The sequence below is a fragment of the Geotrypetes seraphini genome, chromosome 1 (assembly GCF_902459505.1).
Source record: "Geotrypetes seraphini chromosome 1, aGeoSer1.1, whole genome shotgun sequence".
NCBI lineage: Eukaryota > Metazoa > Chordata > Amphibia > Gymnophiona > Dermophiidae > Geotrypetes > Geotrypetes seraphini.
In genome coordinates this window covers 66,600,863-66,620,875 of record NC_047084.1, presented here as the reverse complement: position 1 = coordinate 66,620,875, position 20,013 = coordinate 66,600,863, and the positions used below count along the sequence as shown (strand labels likewise).

The 20,013-nt window shown below is 46.5% G+C and overlaps 1 protein-coding gene across 5 annotated transcripts in view; it reads left to right on the top strand.

Annotated features, from left to right (window-relative positions):
• Positions 1-20,013, top strand: part of WDR70 (WD repeat domain 70) — a 305,235-nt gene that overhangs the window by 67,525 nt on the left and 217,697 nt on the right. For all 5 annotated transcript variants that reach the window (XM_033932685.1, XM_033932678.1, XM_033932670.1 and 2 more), the window contains exon 8: positions 16,779-16,932. In XM_033932685.1, coding sequence (XP_033788576.1) covers positions 16,779-16,932 — 154 coding nt within the window. The remainder of the gene's footprint in view (positions 1-16,778; positions 16,933-20,013) is intronic.

The following is a 20,013-nucleotide window of genomic DNA, read 5'->3' as shown; positions in this document are numbered from 1 at the left end:
CCCTTTGGAATAATTCTAAAATTCAAAATAAGGGTAGATCCCTTTCATGGAAGAGGTGGCAACGGGCAGGGGTGTGGTTTGTTCATCAATTGATCTCCTCCACTTCATTTATCCCATTTGATACTTTTTGTTCTGTAAACTCACTCCCATCCTCTATATATCCCCAATGGCTTACGCTTACTGAAATACTAGCTAATGTACAAATGCGCCCTGACTTTATGACCTCTCAACAAACTATTTGTCACTGGTCTACCGTATTTTCGCGGATATAACGCGTGCGTTATACGCGTTTTTACCTACCGCGCATACCCCTCGCGCGTTATATGCCTGAGCGCGGTATACAAAAGTTTTTAAACATAGTTCCCACCCCGCCCGATGCCCGATTCACCCCCCCAGCAGGACCGCTCGCACCCCCACCCAGAACGACCGCTCGCAAGCGTTCCCATCCGCACCCGCATGCACGATCGGAGCAAGAGGGAGCCCAAGCCCTGTTGCCCGGCCGACTCCCCGACGTCCGATACATCCCCCACCGGCAGGACCACTCGCACCCCCACCCCGAAGGACCGCCGACTTCCCGACAATATCGGGCCAGGAGGGAGCCCAAACCCTCCTGGCCACGGCGACCCCCTAACCCCACCCCGCACTACATTACGGGCAGGAGGGATCCCAGGCCCTCCTGCCCTCGACGCAAACCCCCTCCCCCCAATGACCGCCCCCCCCCAAGAACCTCCGCCCGTCCCCCAGCCGACCCGCGACCCCCCTGGCCGACCCCCACGACACCCCCACCCGCCTTCCCTGTACCTTTGTGTAGTTGGGCCAGAAGGGAGCCCAAACCCTCCTGGCCACGGCGACCCCCTAACCCCACCCCGCACTACATTACGGGCAGGAGGGATCCCAGGCCCTCCTGCCCTCGACGCAAACCCCCCTCCCCCCCCAACGACCGCCCCCCCCAAGAACCTCCGACCGCCCCCCCAGCCGACCCGCGACCCCCCTGGCCGACCCCCACGACCCCCCCACCCCCCTTCCCCGTACCTTTGGTAGTTGGCCGGACAGACGGGAGCCAAACCCGCCTGTCCGGCAGGCAGCCAACGAAGGAATGAGGCCGGATTGGCCCATCCGTCCTAAAGCTCCGCCTACTGGTGGGGCCTAAGGCGCGTGGGCCAATCAGAATAGGCCCAACCCGACCATGTGCCTCAGGCCGCGCCCCCAGGTGGGACCTAAGGCTCCAGGGCCTATTCTGATTGGCCCACGCGCCTTAGGCCCCACCAGTAGGCGGAGCTTTAGGACGGATGGGCCAATCCGGCCTCATTCCTTCGTTGGCTGCCTGCCGGACAGGCGGGTTTGGCTCCCGTCTGTCCGGCCAACTACCAAAGGTACGGGGAAGGGGGGTGGGGGGGTCGGCCAGGGGGGTCGCGGGTCGGCTGGGGGGGCGGTTGGAGGTTCTTGGGGGGGCGGTCGTTGGGGGGGAGGGGGTTTGCGTCGAGGGCAGGAGGGCCTGGGATCCCTCCTGCCCGTAATGTAGTGCGGGGTGGGGTTAGGGGGTCGCCGTGGCCAGGAGGGTTTGGGCTCCCTCCTGGCCCGATATTGTTGGGGAGTCGGCGGTCCTTCGGGGTGGGGGTGCGAGTGGTCCTGCCGGGGGGGGGGATGTATCGGACGTCGGGGGGGGCATCAGGCTTTCAGGATGGGGACAGAACTTCAAGGGGGGACAGACCTTCAAGGGGGGACAGGACTTCAAGGGGGGACAGTGCACGGAAAGTCAGGGGGGGTGAACGGAGAGTCGGGACAGCGCACGGAAAGTCAGGGCAGTGCACGGAAGTCAGGGGGGGTGAAGGGAGAGTCGGGACAGCGCACGGAAAGTCAGGGCGGGCGAAAGGAGCGTCGGGCATCATGCGCGGTATACCCGTGAGCGCGGTATACAAAAGTTTTTGTACATATCATCGTGATTTCTGCACGCTATACCCGTGTGCGCGTTTTACACGGGTGCGCGTTATATCCGCGAAAATACGGTACTTTGGCTTTACTGAAAGGTAGGGCGATATCTCTTTTTTATAGCATCTTAAGAGATCACACCTTCACCTTTACACCTCAATCCATGAACCATTGGGGCTCTATCCTAAAGACCACGCTTTCTGAAATAGATTGGGAACTCTTCTGGTCATCTCCAAATCGCCCTCTATTATCCTCAAGAGTTTCGCAATCAATGTTCTTTGTTATGTGGAATGCAGTATGGACTCCATTTCGAATGTGGAAAGCGAAACTGAAACAAGACCCTACCTGTTGGAACTGTTTGAAAGAGCCTGGAACTCTTGATCACATGCTTCTTCACTGCACTATGGTTCATTCCTTTTGGACTCGTATCTGGGACACCATAAAATCTATTACCAAATGTTCAGAAGCTATTTCCATAGACATTATAATCCTTCGTTCTCAACACCCTTGTTTCGCACTATCAAACTGTCCTCCTAAACTTATTGACACCATGATTGTGACAGCTCTTATGCACATTTTGAAAAATTGGAAGTCACCCACACTACTAGACTACACCTTTTGGTGGAACTCCTTAAGCATGTACCACAAATTCGAATCATATGCATATGAAAAGAACACGATATCTCGTTTATCTACAAATTTGGTGCGAAATAAATCACCTTGGTCATTCTTAGATTCATATGTTCATTCTGCCTTGTAGACACTTCTGCCTCTCTCTCTTTCTCTCTCTCTTTCTTTATCTCTCTTTTTTCTTTTTTATTTCAATTCATCTTCTCTGCTTTTCTATCCTTTCTATTTCTTTTCTTAGCAGTTTCAAATACTCTGAATTCTTCTTACTAATCTACTATATGCAAATAACAGCAATTATGGTTTCTTTTGTTTCTACATCACTATTTCTTATTCAATTTTTATGTATTTGAACTGCTTTCTGTATATTACTTATAATATTCAATAAAATTAATGAACTAAAAAAAAAAAGAAAACCAACCTAGGACTGTGGAGTTGATACCTATCTCAGAGAGTTGGTAAACAAGAATATCATGGTGAACAACGTCGAAAGCAGCGGAAAGGTCAAATTGTAGGAGGATAGCGAACTTGTTTTGAGAGTGAAGTTGTTGAACCCTTGAAATCAGGGAAGACAGTAGGGATTCGGTGCTGAAGTTAGGACGAAAGCCATATTGATAGGGTAAAAGAATAGAGAATCTCTCTAAGTATGATGAGAGTTGGGAAGAAATGATGGACTCTAGCATCTTGGTTAGGAGAGGGATATTTGCAATTGGGTGATAGCTAGATGGTATGGAAGGGTCAAGGTCAGATTTTTTCAGTAGTGGGGTCAAGGCGATATGACCCATTTCTGGGGAGAAATGGCCCGACTGAAGGGCGGAGTTTATGAGAATGGTGATAGAAGAAATAGCCTGAGCGGGAATGTTCTCGTATAGGTAGGAGGGGAATGGGTCCAAGGAGCAATTACAGGATTTCAGTTTGAGGTAGAGATTGAGGACCAGGGATTCAGATACGCGCTCAAAGCTGGTCCAGGATCTGTCAGCTGGGATAGGGTTGGAGACCATTAGGGTGGGAGTGGAATCGGTGGGCACTAGGGAGTTGTAAGAGACTGAAGGAGGGAAAGAGCATCTCAAGGAAGAAACCTTATCGTTGAAGAATTTTGCTAGAACATTGTCTGAGGGAGAGGAGGGGAGCAAGGTGGGTCTCTTTTGGAGGTTAAGGAGCGCCAGATGTTGAATAGAGTACTGCTTTGATTGTTGGTCCTGGAGATTTTGTCACCATAGAAGTTCTTTCTTGCTTTTTTTAGTGCTGTATTGTACAGCTTGATATTGACTCTCCAGGACTGTCTATCTATAGGACATTTTGATTTTTTCCATATGCGCTCCAGAGCTCGACATTTCTGTTTTAGCTCTCTGTGATATGGGAGGAACCAAGGTGCCTTGCGGGGATAGGAGATGGATTTAGTGGAAAGGGGGGCGAGGGAAAGATAGGTGGATTTGGAGAGAGCGACCCAGTTATGCCAATTAGTACCTGAATCTGCAGGCTTAGGGGCAGAGGAGAATAGATTGAGAAATTTAGACCAGAACAGGTCGCTTGTGATTTTTTTGCGGAAGGTAATCACCTAGACTGAAGAAATACACCCCAGAGTACTGAAAGAAGTCAAAAATGAAATTAAAGTTCTACTGTTAGGTTACATATGTGGTATCTGAAGTTTGGAAGGTGCCCTGTTTGCAATTTATGCAGTCAGAACATCTATAATAATAAAACCCTAGAGCGCGCATGCGCTGTTGAAGGTTCGTGATTCCTGGCACCGTGAGGTGTGCTTCTGTGCCAGTCCTCATGGCGCTTGCGCTAGCTGGAGGCGAGTTGGCGTGCAGCTCTGTCAATGGCGATCGGCTTAGAGGACCGGCAGGAGAGTGGCGGCTGCGGTGGCAGGAGAGTGTCCGACAGAGGGCTCCGTTTTGAAGCTGTGGCTCTCATTGAACTGCCAGTTGGCCAGCTCCCTTGCCGTAGTTATTTTTCAGTTTACAGGTGCCGCCGCGGCTCCTCTCACGAGCCACACCTGGGTCAGAGAACACTTCCAATGCAGGGGATCGTTAGAGGATCCGCCGAGGCACCTTTAAACTTAAAAATAACTCTGGCAAAGGACCCGGCCAGACCGGAGGAAGTGTAGGGGGATGGAGAAATCCTGCTGCTGCACAGGGAAATGGAGGGAGAGGGAATGCTGTGGCTGCTGCACAGGGAAGTGTGGGGGGGGGGAGGGAATGCTGCTTCGGCTGTTGCACAGGGAAGTGGGGGGAGGGAAAAAATGCTGCTGCGCAAGGACATGGAGAGAAATGGAGGGGGAGGGATGCTGCTTTGGCTTCTGCACAAGGAAGTGGAGGGGGGTGAGACAGAAAGAAAGGAAGAAAGACACAGGGGCAGGGAGAGAGACAGAAAGACAGACAAAGGGGACCAGGGAGAGAGACAGAAAGAAACAGACAGGGGTAGGGAGAGAGACAGAAAGAAAGGCAGACATATATTCTAGCACCCGTTAATGTAACGGGCTTAAAGACTAGTGAAGTAATATTTGAAGTATGTACAACCCTTTTTTAATCTGCTATGGTATTGCAAAGTTATTTGAACACTGCATGAGATTTGGCTGAAAATAAAAGCTCAAACATTGATTCAACACTCATGCATTCACAGTTGAGAGGGAGACACCAAACTGCACAGGCAAAAAGACTATACTTACCGTATTTAAAGAAATGGAATCTCATCAGTGGCAGGCCAGCAATTAACATTTGAAGTACTGGAGTTTAATGTGTTTAAATTAAACTACAATGTACTGTAAACTGCTTTCAAGGAAACTGACATACTTTTGAAATGGTGTAGTGTTACAACTTTACAGGTGCTCAATAATAAAGTTCTAGAAAGTGAATATTTATAACAAAGAAAGGTATTTATAACTAGTAACAGTTAAGCTATTCCAGTAAAATAGGATGACATAACCACATTATATTTTCTACATCAGGCATTAGAATCTCGGTATTTTTATTTGTCATTGTTTGACATTACCGTATTTTCACATAGATAACGCGCACCCGTGTAAAACGCGCACACGGGTATAGCGTGCGGGAAACCGAAATATATGTAAAAAAAAATTTGTATACCGCGCATGCTGCCCGACTCCCGTCGCCGCCTGACTTTCCTTTCGCCCGCCCCGACTCTCCTCTGGCCACCCTGACTCTCCTTTTGCCCGCCCCGACTCTCCTCTCCCCCTTGAAGTCCTGTCCCCACCCTGAAAGCCTGATGCCCCCCCTGACGTCCGATTCACCCCCCCGCAGGACCGCTCGCACCCCCACCCCGAAGGACCGCTCGCACGCACCTGCACCCCCACCCTGAAGGACCGCTCGCACGCACTCTCACCCGCACCCCCACCCTGAAGGACCGCTCGCATCCCCACATCCTCCTGAACCCCCCCCATCATGTAGAAGCTCCTACCGGTGTCCTGCTGCTTCCACTTGGCGGTCTCGGCCCTTCTTTGAGCCCTGCGCCTGCGCTGCTTCCTCTTCCGGCGGTCCCAGAATAGGCCCGGGAGCCTTAGGCCCCTCCTGGGGGTGGGGCCTTGGGCACATGGTCGGGTTGGGCACATGTGCCTCAGGCCCCGCTCCCAGGAGGGACCTAAGGCTCCCGGGCCTATTCTGATTGGCCCAGGCGCCTTAGGCCCCACCAGTAGGCGGAGCTTTGGGACGGATGGGCCAATCCAGCCTCATTCCGTCGTTGGCTGCCTGCCGGACAGGCGGGTTTGGCTCCCGTCTGTCCGGCCAACTACACAAAGGTACGGGGAAGGGGGGTGGGGTGTCGTGGGGGTCGACCAGGGGGGTCGCGGGTCGGCTGGGGGGGCGGACGGAGGTTCTTGGGGGGGGCGGTCGTTGGGGGGATGGGGGTTTGTGTCGAGGGCAGGAGGGCCTGGGATCCCTTCTGCCCGTAATGTAGTGCGGGGTGGGGGTAGGGGGTCACCGTGGCCAGGAGGGTTTGGGCTCCCTCCTGGCCCAAACAACTAGCGGGGGGGTCGCCAGAGCCAGGAGGGCTTGGGCTCCCTCCTGGCCCGAACAACTAGCGGGGGGGGGGGTCACCAGAGCCAAGAGGGCTTGGGCTCCCTCCTGGCCCGATATTGTCGGGGAGTTGGGGAGTCGGCGGGGCAAGAGGGCTTGGGCTCCCTTTTGCCCCGATCGTGTCGGGGAGTCGGCGGGGCAAGAGGGCTTGGGCTCCCTTTTGCCCCGATCGTGTCGGGGAGTCGGGGGGGCAAGAGGGCTTGAGCTCCCTCTTGCCCCGATCGTGTCGGGGGTGCCGCGGTTGGCTGGGGCAAGAGGACTTGAGCTCCCTTTTGCCCTGATCGTGTCGGGGAGTCGGGGGAGCAAGAGGGCTTGAGCTCCCTCTTGCCCCGATCGTGTCGGGGGTGCCGCGGTTGGCTGGGGCAAGAGGGCTTGAGCTCCCTCTTGCCCCGATCGTGTCGGGGAGTCGGGGGGGCAAGAGGGCTTGAGCTCCCTCTTGCCCCGATCGTGTCGGGGGTGCCGCGGTTGGCTGGGGCAAGAGGGCTTGGGCTCTCTTTTGCCCCGATCATGTCGGGGAGTCGGCGGAGCAAGGGGACTTGAGCTCCCTCTTGCCCCAATCGTGTGGGGGTGCCGCGGTTGGCTGGGGCAAGAGGGCTTGAGCTCCCTCTTGCCCCGATCGTGTCGGGGAGTCGGCGGGGCAAGAGGGCTTGACGTCAGAGAAAGGGCGGGACCGCCGGAAGAGGAAGCAGCGCAGGCGCAGGGCTCATAGAAGGGCCGGGACCGCCAAGAGGAAGCAGCAGGACACCGGTAGGAGCTTCTACATGATTGGAGGGGGGGTCGGGAGGCTGTGGGGGTGCGAGCGGTCCTTCAGGGTGGGGGTGCGGGTGGGAGTGCGTGCGAGCGATCCTTCGGGGTGGAGGTGCGGGTGCGTGCGTGCGGTCCTTCGGGGTGGGGGTGCGAGCGGTCCTGTGGGGGGAGGGGGTGAATCGGATGTCGGGGGGGAACTATGTAAAAAAAATTTTGTACAACGCGCTCACGCGTATAACGCGCAAGGTTATGCACGGTTTGTAAAATCGTGTATAACGCGCGCGTTATATGCTTGAAAATACGGTAGTCTATTACCTTTATTTCTGGCGGCTTGCAATATAAACCTTATGACCAGAGTCTGTTACAGAGGAAATGTTTGTTCAGACACAGAATAGAAAGGAAGACAATTCTATTTATCTTTGGCTGTTAACAAAAAGCAAGGTTTTGTTTAAAAGCTGTTAAGCAGGCTAGTTTCAAAAGTTTGTGTTTGATTACCATCCTCATCAGGTTCATTCTTCAATTTATAGGCTACTACTCAAATTAAGAAGATAATAGAGAATTTTTTCACCACTAGCATTAATTAGGCATTGTCATAATAGTGAGTAAACCTGAAATTAGCAATTGATTAATGTACTTTCTTTGTGGGTCACTGAAACAAAAAATTCCTATAATTTACATTAACTTAAGCATCCTTACTCCTTAGTAACTTTAAATAACAAATCAGCAATATTAAGATAGTTATAGTCCATCAGCAAGAAAGGGGCTGTCGAGCTTTTGCACTCAGTGTCATATATATGATTATCTCCCAGCTTCTTTAAGGCATTCAGATAAAGATCATGAAGTCTTATTTCATAGATCTGTGATATAGATCCAGAACCATTTTGGTGACTCTTTCTAGACTACTAATAAAACTATGTTCTTTTGGAGATTAGTATCTAAAATGGAAAATTACACTCCAGAAGAACTCTTGTCAGTGGTGTGTATAGGGGCATTAGCCCATAATTTTTTCTACTGATATCAGTCCCTCTGCATCCTAGCTTATCTCTGCCACTTCTTTATCCCACAGATTTGCAACAATGAGATCATCAACTATGATAACCCTTTAGTCTTTTATTTCGTATGGATCACTATTTCACCCCTACAATTGTGTATTTCTCCCTTATACCTCTACACTTAAATTCATTACATTTTAGCTCCTCAGCATTTGATCAGCCCTCAAGTCTTCTTTGATGGCTTAATTTTGTCATCAGCATTTCACCCTCCCTCTTGTCTCCCACCGTTTTCTCAGCCCTACAGCTTCTACACTTTCACACTCTCATTCAGTGTCCCCACTCTACCTGTATGCCTCTCAACTACCTTGCAGCCCCCATGCTCTTCCACACTCACTTGTATTCTCCTACTCCTTCTCTTGCTCTCTGCAGGGGAAATCAATCCTAATCCTGGTCCTCCCAATCAGCCCTCAGCCTCCTCATGGGGATCACATCGCAATGTAACCAGTCTTACTGATACCATCGCCCCTCCCATTTCCTGTAAGATCCTGTAAGATGTGCCAAACACCAGCCCTGAATGACCCCCAACATCAGTTATCTGCGCTCCTGTGCCTGAGCTTCTGAACATATTTGGTTTAAATCCCACACACATGCCAACTTCATACACTTCAAATTCATGCCAACGTTCTCCCAATTAACCCTCTTGCTTGTCAAGAATTCTACAACCATTTAACTAACTCTTAGTACCAACTCTCGCCATCTCTTTGCCACACTCAACTCTCTACTCAAAGTACCCCCACCTCCTATCCCTTCCTCACATCTCCTCACACAATGGCAGAGTTCTTCTATGACAAGATTCACAAGGTCCACCCTGAATTCTCAACCAAGTCACCTCCCCTACCACCCCTTCCAGCTGTTCACTCTGCCAACTTCCCTTCAGCCTCTGCCACCTTTTCCTCCTTTTCCTAAGTCACTGAAGAGGAAACTGCTCACCTTCTCTCCTCCACTAAACCCACCACCTGTTTCTCTGATCCAATTCTCACCCGCCTACTTGGAGCTATCACTCCCACTGTCACCCCTCCCATCTGTCACATCCTCAACCTATCACTCTCCACTACAATAGTTCCTGATATCTTCATACATGCTGTAGTTGCATTTCTCCTCAAAAAACCTTCACTAGATCCCATATCCCCCTCCAACTATTGCCCCATCTCCCTCCTCCTTTTCCTATCCAAGCTATTCGAATGTGCTCTTCACCTCCACTGCCTGGACTTTCTTTCTTCTCAAGATATTCTTGACCCGCTTCAATTGGGCTTTTGCTCTCTCCATTCTATGTAAACTGCCCTTGCTAAAATCTCTAATGACCTGGCCTCTACTCTATCCTCATCCTTCTCGAACCGTCTGCTGCTTTTGATACTGTTGATCACCACCTACTCCTTGATATATTGTCCTCGCTGGAATTCCAGGGTTCTATTTTCTCCTAGTTTTCTTCCTGTCTCTTCTATTGTACTTTCAGTGTATGTAATGGTGGATCCTCCTCCACTGTCTTTATCAGTGTACCTCAAGGCTCTTCTCCATAAGTACCCACTTGTTCAGTGCACTGATCTCCTCCCATGGTTTTTCAATATCGCCTCTATGCTGATGACTTCCAGATGTACCTCTCCACACCGGATATCTCTACAGGAATTCAAGCCAGAGTCTCAGCTTGCCTGTCCAACGTTGCCACTTGGATGTGTCATCGCCATCCAAAACTAAATATGGCTAAAACCAAACTCCTTATCTTTCTGCCTAAACTCACCTTCCCCCTCCCGCTGATCTCTATTCTGTAGATAACACTCTCCTCCTTCCTGACTTGTCAGCTCGCAACCTTGGGGTAATCTTTGACGCCTCTCTCTCGTTCTCCGTTCAGATCAATAAACTGCTTAAACATTTTTCTTCCTCCTCTATAAAATTTTGTGAGAGCCGCCATGCTCACATTACCCCTTTCTTCAAGTCACTTTTTTGGCTCCCTATCCATTTCAAATACAGTTCAAACTCCTGACTTACAAATGCATTTGCTCTGTAGCCTCTTAATATTTCTCCTCACTTATCTCCCCCTATGCTTCCCCCCATGAACTCTGTTTATGAGGTAAGTCCCTCTTATCTGCACTCTTCTTCTCCACTGCCAACTTCAAACTCCGTTACTATTTTTCTTGCTACACCATATGCCTGAAATAGGCTGTCAGAGTCAATAAGTCATGTTCCATCTCTAGCAATATTCAAATCCAAGTTAAAGCCCACTTTTTTGAATTTCCTTTCAAATCTTAACTCCCACTTGCCTTCAGATACTTTTACCCATCATATCATTTCTTCTGCTAGTAACTCCCCAACCCTGAGATGTCATGTTTTTCTGTCTGTCCAAGTTAGATTGTAAGCTCTTCTGAGAAGGGACTGACTATTGAATGTTAAATGTACAGCGCTGCATATGCCTTTTAGCGCTATAGAAATGATAAACAGTAGTAGTAGTAATTTGATTGTCACTGGGATTTACAGTGGTATTTTGTAGAGAAGATGGAAATTGACCAGTAATAGGTTAAATTAGATAAGATATAAATATGCTCAGCAGATGAGTAAAACTTGTATGTCAGCTGACATAATCTTGACAGTTATAATATTAGTATATTCACAGTTTTGAGACATTGACTTTGTAGAGCAAAGGTACACTTCATCAGATGCATATCATGCACTTATGAAATGTTTGATTCCTGAGCAAGTATATATGACGAACCTGTGTGTGTAAGTATGTAACTGCATTTATGATAAAGAACAACTACCAAATACAAAATATGTTCAAAAAGTTCCAGGACAGTTTGAATAGCACGCCAATAGGAAGTTCTTATGAGACACGCTAGGTTAATTAGCTTGAAACCTCACGAGTAACCTCTTTTTTTCCGTTTGTTGATATTTGTTTTTGCTTCCAATTTACAGTAGGTTTTGTGAAAGTATGTTTTCGTGAATGGCTATTTTTCATCATGTGCGATCTCAATGAGCAGTGCTACAGCGTGAAGTTCTATTTTAAATTGGGTAATACCGCTACAGAAATTTATGAAATGTTGAAAGTGGCTTATGAGGAACATGTGAGTCATGGAAATTGAATGTGTCAAAATTCACAAATTTTGTACAAAAACACGATGACATCCCCAGCCACCTTACTCTCCTGACTTGGCCCCTGCTGACTTCTTGTTTCCTAAACTTAAATCCACGCTGAAAGGAAAGCGATTTGACACCATTGAAGACATAAAGCAAAATTTAATGCAGCAACTTTTGGTGATTCCTGAAGACGTGTTTAAGGATTGTTTACAGAAGTGGAAATGACGTTAGGAAAAATGTATACCTAGGGAAGGGAAGTACTTTGAAGGGGACCCAATGGAATAAGTTGTAAGATTGTTTAATACATTTTTATAAAATCAGTTCTGGAACTTTTTGAACAGAACTCAGTTTGTATTTACCATATATACGCGAATATAAATTGATCTGAATATAAACTGAAATGGCTGTTTCCCCTCCCCCTACCCCAAAGGGAGAGGCAAATGGTAGGCTCAAATATAAATTGAGATTAGAAATTTGGGTCATAATTGGTGTGGCCTCAGTGTCTTGCCAGCGGAAGACAAACCTGCCCTGCTTTTGGCTCCTGCATAGCATGAGCAGTTTCTGATACTGGGCTGCCATTGGGGTTGGGAGGAAGAAGAGTACTGGTATGGAAAGGAAAGGGGGTGAGTATATGAGACCAAGGTTTTGGGGAAGATATAAAAGGTGGACAGATACCAGAGGACTGGAAGATAGCGAATGTCACGCCAATTTTCAAAAAAGGATCGAGAGGGGAACCGGGCAACTACAGACCTGTGAGTCTTACGTCTGTCCCTGGAAAGATGATTGAAGCACTGATCAAGGATAGCATAGTCCGGCACCTAGATACACACGACTTGATGAAACCCAGCCAACATGGGTTCAGGAAAGGGAAATCATGTTTAACGAATTTACTTCAATTTTTCGAGACCGTGAACAAGCAAATTGATAGTGGAATGCCGGTGGACATAATATATTTGGACTTCCAGAAAGCATTCGACAAAGTTCCACATGAAAGGCTTCTCAGGAAACTACAAAGCCATGGAATAGAGGGAGATATACAAAGGTGGATAGGCAAATGGTTGGAAAACAGAAAGCAGAGAGTGGGCATAAATGGGAAGTTCTCAGACTGGGAGAAAGTGACTAGTGGTGTGCCCCAGGGCTCAGTGCTTGGGCCAATCCTATTTAATATTTATATCAATGACCTGGAAGACGGAATATCCAGTGAGATCATTAAGTTTGCAGACGACACAAAGCTATGCCGGGCAATCAGATCGCAGGAGGATAGCGAGGAACTCCAAAGCGACTTGTATCAGTTAGAGAAATGGGCAGAGCAATGGCAGATGAAGTTCAACGTGGAGAAATGCAAAGTAATGCATTTAGGTAGTAAGAATAAGGAATACGAGTATAGAATGTCAGGCGCAACTCTGGGTAAGAGCGAACAAGAAAAGGACCTGGGTGTACTGATAGATAGGACCCTGAAGCCGTCGGCACAATGCGCGGCAGCGGCAAAGAAAGCAAACAGAATGTTAGGCATGATAAAGAAAGGAATCACGAGTAGATCGGAGAAAGTCATAATGCCGCTTTATAGAGCAATGGTCAGACCACACTTGGAATACTGTGTCCAACATTGGTCTCCCAACCTAAAGAAGGATATAAAACTGTTGGAGAGGGTGCAGAGACGAGCAACGAAGTTAATAAGAGGTATGGAGAACTTGGAATATGAGGAACGACTCAAGAAACTGGGACTGTTCTCCCTTGAGAAGAGGAGGCTGCGAGGGGACATGATCGAGACGTTCAAAATGCTGAAAGGCATCGATAAAATAGAGCAGGAAAATAAATTATTTACATTGTCCAACGCGACACGGACAAGAGGACATGGTTTGAAGCTAAGGGGGGACAAGTCCAGGACAAATGTCAGGAAGTACTGTTTTACGCAGCGAGTGGTAGACGCCTGGAATGCTCTCCCAAAGGAGGTTATTAAGGAATCCACTGTGCTGGGATTCAAAGGCAAATTAGATACACATCTCCTTATGAGAGGCATAGAGGGATATGGGTGACTAAAACTACATCAGGTGTATACCTGACTGGGCCTCCGCGTGTGCGGATCGCCGGACTCGATGGACCATGGGTCTGATCCGGAGATGGCAGTTCTTATGTTCTTATGTTCTTATGGAGAGGGAACATCAGTGATTGAGTAAACTCAACTTAACTAGACCTTAGGCTTATATACCGCATCTTCTCTATAAACAATAGAGCTCGGTATGGTTTACAGAAATTAGGAAAGAGAACAAATACAATATGATTCTGGAATAGTAAGGGGAGAAACAGAATTTACAACTTTGAAAATAGCCAAGTTTTCAGATGTTTTCAAAATAGTTGGAAAGAGCCCAGATTGCACAGTTGAACAGGAAGATTATTCCAAAACTCAGTAATTTTGAAAAGTAGAGACTTCCCTAATATGCCAATGTAGATAACGCCTTTTGGCATAGGAAAAGACAATTTGAATTTGAGTAGATTTGATAGTATCAGATCTTGCAGAATTCCAAGACAGGGGAATTAAAGGAGGGAAGATGCCATGCAAGATCTTAAATGTTAAGCAGGCGCATTTAAAATAAACCCTGGAAATTAATGGAAGCCAATTAAGTTTTTTACAAAAGTGGAGAGACATGATCAAATTTACTTTTTGAAAAGATCAGCCTAGCTGCAGTATTCTGGATCAATTGAAGTCTTTGTAAGCTTTTCTTGGTCAAGCTTAAATAGACCGAATTACAATAATCCAGCCTCAAAAGAATAATTGATTGTACAAGAACAGCAAAATGTTGTTGATGGAAACAGGATCTCACTTTTCTCAACATATGGAGACTGAAAAAACATTTTTTTAACCAGAGAATTAAGATGGTCTTTGAATGAAAGTGTTGAATCTATAATGACACCCCCAAAACTTTACTTGAGAATTCAGTCTGCAGTGAGGATCTTGAAGGCAATAGAATGGACGAAGGTAGCTGCTCTAATTTTGGACCAAGCCAAAGTAATTTTGTTTTGAATTCATTCAGCTTCGTTTGTACAGTAAGGGCTTAAGACTGGAGTTTCATTATACCTGTACATGTGATCACATATGCTCAAGGCTTCCTGGCTCCTGCCCTTGGCAGGCCTTGAGTAGGCGCAGAAACTTAAGGCTGTACTCTGGCGTGGCACAGAACATCAGTGTCAGCTTCTTTGATTGCAGTAGTGGTAAGCTTAAAGCTAGCTGAGCAAGGGGATGACAGTAGCGCCGGTCATCAAGAAAGAGGGGTTTGTGGAGGAAAGTAGCAGTTTTCATTAGAAACATAGAAAGATGACGGCAGAAAAGGGCCACAGCCCATCAAGTCTGCCCACTCTTCTGACCCACCCCATCAAGTCTGAGTGCTAATGACCCAGATCCTTAGCTCGACCCCCGTAGGGATCCCACGTGGATGTCCCATTTATTCTTAAAGTCGAGCACGCTGGTGGCCTTGACCACCTGCACCGGAAGTTTGTTCCAGTGATCTACAACCCTTTCTGTGAAGAAATACTTCCTGGTGTCACCATTAAATTTCCCTCCTCTGAGTTTGAGCGGGTGCCCCCTTGTGACCGAGGGTCCCCTGGGGAAGAATATATCGCTTTCCGCCTCGACACGACCTGTGATGTACTTAAATGTCTCATTCATGTTTCCCCTTTCTCTACGCTCCTCAAGAGAGTATAGCTGTAGTTTGCCCAGTCTTTCTTCGTATGAGAGACTCTTGAGTCCGGAGACCATTCTAGTGGCCATTCGCTGAACCGATTCAGCTCGAAGCACATCCTTTTGGTAGTGTGGTCTCCAAAATTGCACACATTATTCCAGGTGAGGTCTCACCATGGTTCTGTAAAGCAGCATTATGACTTCAGGTTTGCGGCTGATGAAGCCTCTATTGATACATCCCAACATTTGCCTTGCCTTGGATGAGGCCTGCTTCACTTGTTTGGCAGCCTTCATGTCTGCACTGATGATTACTCCCAAGTCCCGTTCTTCTGAAGTCCTAGTTAGTGTTTCTCCATTTAAGGTGTAAGTTTTGCATGGATTTCCGCAGCCGAGATGCATGACCTTACATTTCTTAGCGTTGAAGCCCAGCTGCCATGTCGAGGACCAGTTTTACAACGTGATCAGATCCTGCGTCATACTATCCTTGAGATTGCTTTCACTTACTATATTACACAGTTTGGCGTCGTCGGCAAACAGTGTTACTTTACCCTGAAGCCCTCGGGTCAAGTCCCTTATGAATATGTTGAAAAGGGATGGTCCCAGGACTGAGCCCTGCGGTACTCCGCTAGTCATCTCCGATGTCTCAGAGAGGGTGCCGTTGACCACCACCCTCTGAAGTCTTCCACTCAGCCAATCACTGACTCATGCAGTTAGCTTCTCGCCTAAACCCATCGATTTCATCTTGTTTAATAGTCTACGGTGTGGGACACTGTCAAACGCTTTGCTGAAATCCAAGTACACTATGTCCAAAGACTCTCCCGAGTCCAGCTTTCCTGTCACCCAATCAAAGAAGCTTATAAGATTGGATTGGCATGACCTGCCTCTGGTGAATCCATGTTGACAGGGATCCCTTAGATTCCCTTCATCCATTATCGTGTCTAATTTACCTTTAAGTAGAGTTTCCGAGTTTACACACTATTGATGTGAGACTCACTGGTCGGTAATTCGCAGTGTCTGCTCTGCATCCCTTTTTGTGCAGAGGAACGACGTTAGCTGTTTTCCAGTTCCAGGGGGACTGTCCCCGTACTTAGGGAGAGATTGAAGAGCATGGCCATTGGTTTCGCTAGAACATCGCATAGCTCTCTGAGCACTCGTGGGTGCAAATTGTCCTGTCCCATGGCGGGAGGGTTGGGTTTGTAATGCTAGGTGGGCGGGGGGAGGACGGTAGTGCCAGTCATCGGGGAAGAGGATTTGTGAGGGAAAGTAGCAGTTTTCATCAAGGGAGGGTTGTGTTTGTGGAAGATGGCAGTGTTGGTCATTGGGTGGGGGTGGGGGGGGGATTGTGGAAAACAGAAACTCGGCATCGAGCGGGCGGGACAGCAGCATCACCGATGATTAGATTGGGTGGGGAGGACAAAAGCGACATTCTTCAAATATAAACCGAGACCCCCATTTTTGGGCCATTTTTTTTGGCCCAAAAATCTTGGTTTATATTCAGGTACTGTATATACAGAGGATTATTTGTGACCCAAGTAGAGATTTTATCTTAAAAAAGCTCTTCTTTTAAAAACTGGTGGCTCAAGTAGCTCGTGTTTAATATTTCACAATTTATAAACATGGAATTACTTTTTTTTTTTCTTCTTACAGTCATCAGATAAAGTCTTTGCAATACAGCAGCACTGGAGATGTTATTCTAGTTGTGGCTGGAAATTCTCAGGCTAAGGTACTTGACAGAGATGGCTTCCAGGTGATGGAATGTGTTAAAGGAGATCAGTATATCGTGGATATGGCCAACACCAAGGTAGTAAATCTGAATGTTTTTCAGTGTGTTATCATACACATCATTGGATGCTCTAAAACATAAGTATTCACGTTCTAAGGTTTTAATTTGCATATATATTATATTTTTGCATGTTTTTATTATACAATTATGTATTCATCGGATTTAATTATATTTATTAGCGTTCCTCAGATGGTGTCATCAGTGGTTTATGTATTTATCTTTTTTACATGTCTCATATTTTAGTTCTCATTACTCTAAGCAACCTAAATATGGCATTTCTTTACCTTTTTTTTCTCTCTGTTTGGCATCTTTTTATCTCATCTATTCACAGTTTTCATTTTTTCTGTTCACCATACTTTCATGAGGTCATACACTAAGCTTTGTTCCTCTTATTTAAAGATAAGGTTGAATACTATAACCAGAAATATATTGCTCTTGAAACTCACATGTTAATACAAGGTCTATAGTTGCATTTAGCCCTGTCAGGCTGTGCCTAAATTATATTAGCATATATGGTACCATCTTGCCGCGTTCCGTTTGATTGCATCAACGGTTTATGCATCAGCGGTTTATGCATCAACGGTAAACTAAGGGCTCTTTTTAAGAAGGCGCGTTAGGGCCTTAACACACAGAATAGCGTTCGCTAAAATGCCCCACGTACTAGCCGCTATCGCCTCCTCTTGAGCAGGCGGTAGTTTTTCGGCTAGCGCACACTATAGCACGCGCTAATCCGGTGCGTGTGCTAAAAACGCTAGCGCACCTTTGTAAAAGGAGCCCAAAGTTTTTATTTCCTTTTTTTAGTTTTATTCATATTTTTTAGATTTATTTCGTTGGAGACATCTTTGCTATATCCCTTTCATTTCAGTGTCCTGTTTCATGCGCCTAGGAAACACTTTCATTTTCTTTTCCAGACCTATATGATTTACTCTACCAAGTGTGTGGCTTGGAGAACTCTACCTTCCAAGCATGGCCATCCCTACCAAACTAAAAGGCCCCACCCTAGCCAAGCAAACTTGGAATCCAAACACAGTCATTCCTCTAGCCATGTCCACCAGAATCTGGGACCTCAGTAAAACTTGCAACCAAAATCTCCACTCCATCGATCTGGCCGCCTCTGCTTGGCACACAGGGATCCAGTCACTCTATGACAACTGTGCACAGATCAAAGAACGCAACTAGTCTCCAACAAAACCCCTGCCCTCTGGTTTACCAGCAACCTTCGATCCCTAAAGAGAGCTCTGAGGAAAGCGGAGAGGAAATGGGTCAAACACCCAAATGAGGAGTCGGCACACTGGAAAAAATTATCAGACTTCTACAAAGCTGCCATTCTGGAAGCAAAGAAAGCCCACTATTCACAACTCCTGTAGAAAGTTCCTAACCGTTCCAGGTACTTGTTCACCCTGACAAACCATCTCTTCTCTGCTGCCCATAGATACAATCACAATGACCCCACCGACCTTGACAGTGAGGCTCTCTCCAACTTTTTCCAAACAAAAATTGATAACAATTTGTAGCAATCGCGACTCCACTCCCAGCAGAACACCCCCTTACACACACACATACACAGACACACTCCCCTTACACGCCCTAGACCTCGTCCTGTGGATCCCTAACCCAACTATATCTAGACCTCATCCTGTGGATCCCTAACCCAACTACACCTGGTCACACATGACGAGCTCCTAGAAATACCAAAAGAGCTTCACCCCTCTAACACTATCCTTGACCCATGCCCATCCAGCCTCCCTGTCCACCAAAGACGCCTTTGCAGAATCAATCCTCCTCATCCTAAACACCTTCCTATTAACTGGAAAAGTACCTCTCAATTGGAAATCTGCCATTATCAAGTCCACTCTCGACCCAAATGACCCAAGCAACTACCGTCCTGTTTCCAACCTTCCTTTCATCTCCAAACTATTGGAGAAGATAGTGCTCAGCCTACTGCAACAATTCATAGAACAGCAAGAATCCCTATCCCCATTTCAGTCTGGCTTCCGAGCAGGCCATAGCACAGAATCGGCCCTCCTGGACATCACTGACAACAGTTGGTCAATACTTGATAAAGGAAACAATGCCTTATTGATCCTGATTGACCTTTGTGTCGCTTTCAGCACTATCAATCATCAACTCCTACTAGACATTCTCGCTGACTTAGGAATCAAGAACTCAGCTCTGCAGTAGTTCACCTCCACTACTTCTCTTAGAGTCCGTCCATATGTTTTGGAATTTTTTACATTTTTTATGTTTCATTTTGGTTCATGGATTTTATGCTCGTTTGTTTTATATCTGTATAGATTTTAATTATTAATGTAAACCACTTTGACTTAATATCAGTACACGAAGAAGGATGAGCTAACTGAACTGATTTGCCAGATATAACCACAGGAAGCAATTAGAAAATATCTAATTATGAGAGTATAAAGATACTGGAACCTGTTTATTTGTATCTGTGTATATCTTTTATGCTCATTAATAACTAAAATTGAAGTATCGTACTGGTAGAAAGCTGAAATGTGGGATTTCAAGATGAAAACTGATTGATAAAAAGAAAATACCAAGGTAATATGATCAATCTGTTCAGCAATAAATGTACAGGCTAAAAATTCTCATTTTCTGTGAACATTGTCATTAATTATAAAACAGCTATATACTAGTTTTTGGTTCATGATTGGGGAATGGTATTATAAACATTGTTAATAGCATTTGAGAATTTCAACTTTGACATAAGAGGTCAAAGTGTTGAAGCAAAATGAGCAAACATGAATGAATTATGGTGCCAAAGGTTTTTGCACTCTGACATGTGTGAATATTTTTATCAATCGCTCAAATTATAGCAGAAAACCAACTGTCGATTGAATCTGGAAGGAGGATTGGGGTTAGGATGGAAGAGAAAATTGTATTCAATATTTTTAGCATGGAAACATAATGACATGCTAGGAACTATCTATATCATCAGCATAATAACAGGTGTCAGTTAAATTTCACAATTGTTGCTTGTCAACAAATGTCTTGAATAATTTAAAACAATATTAGACATAGACAGTGTATATGGTCAGATCTCTTTAGGAAATCCTCTTTGAACTTGTTATTTGTTATGAC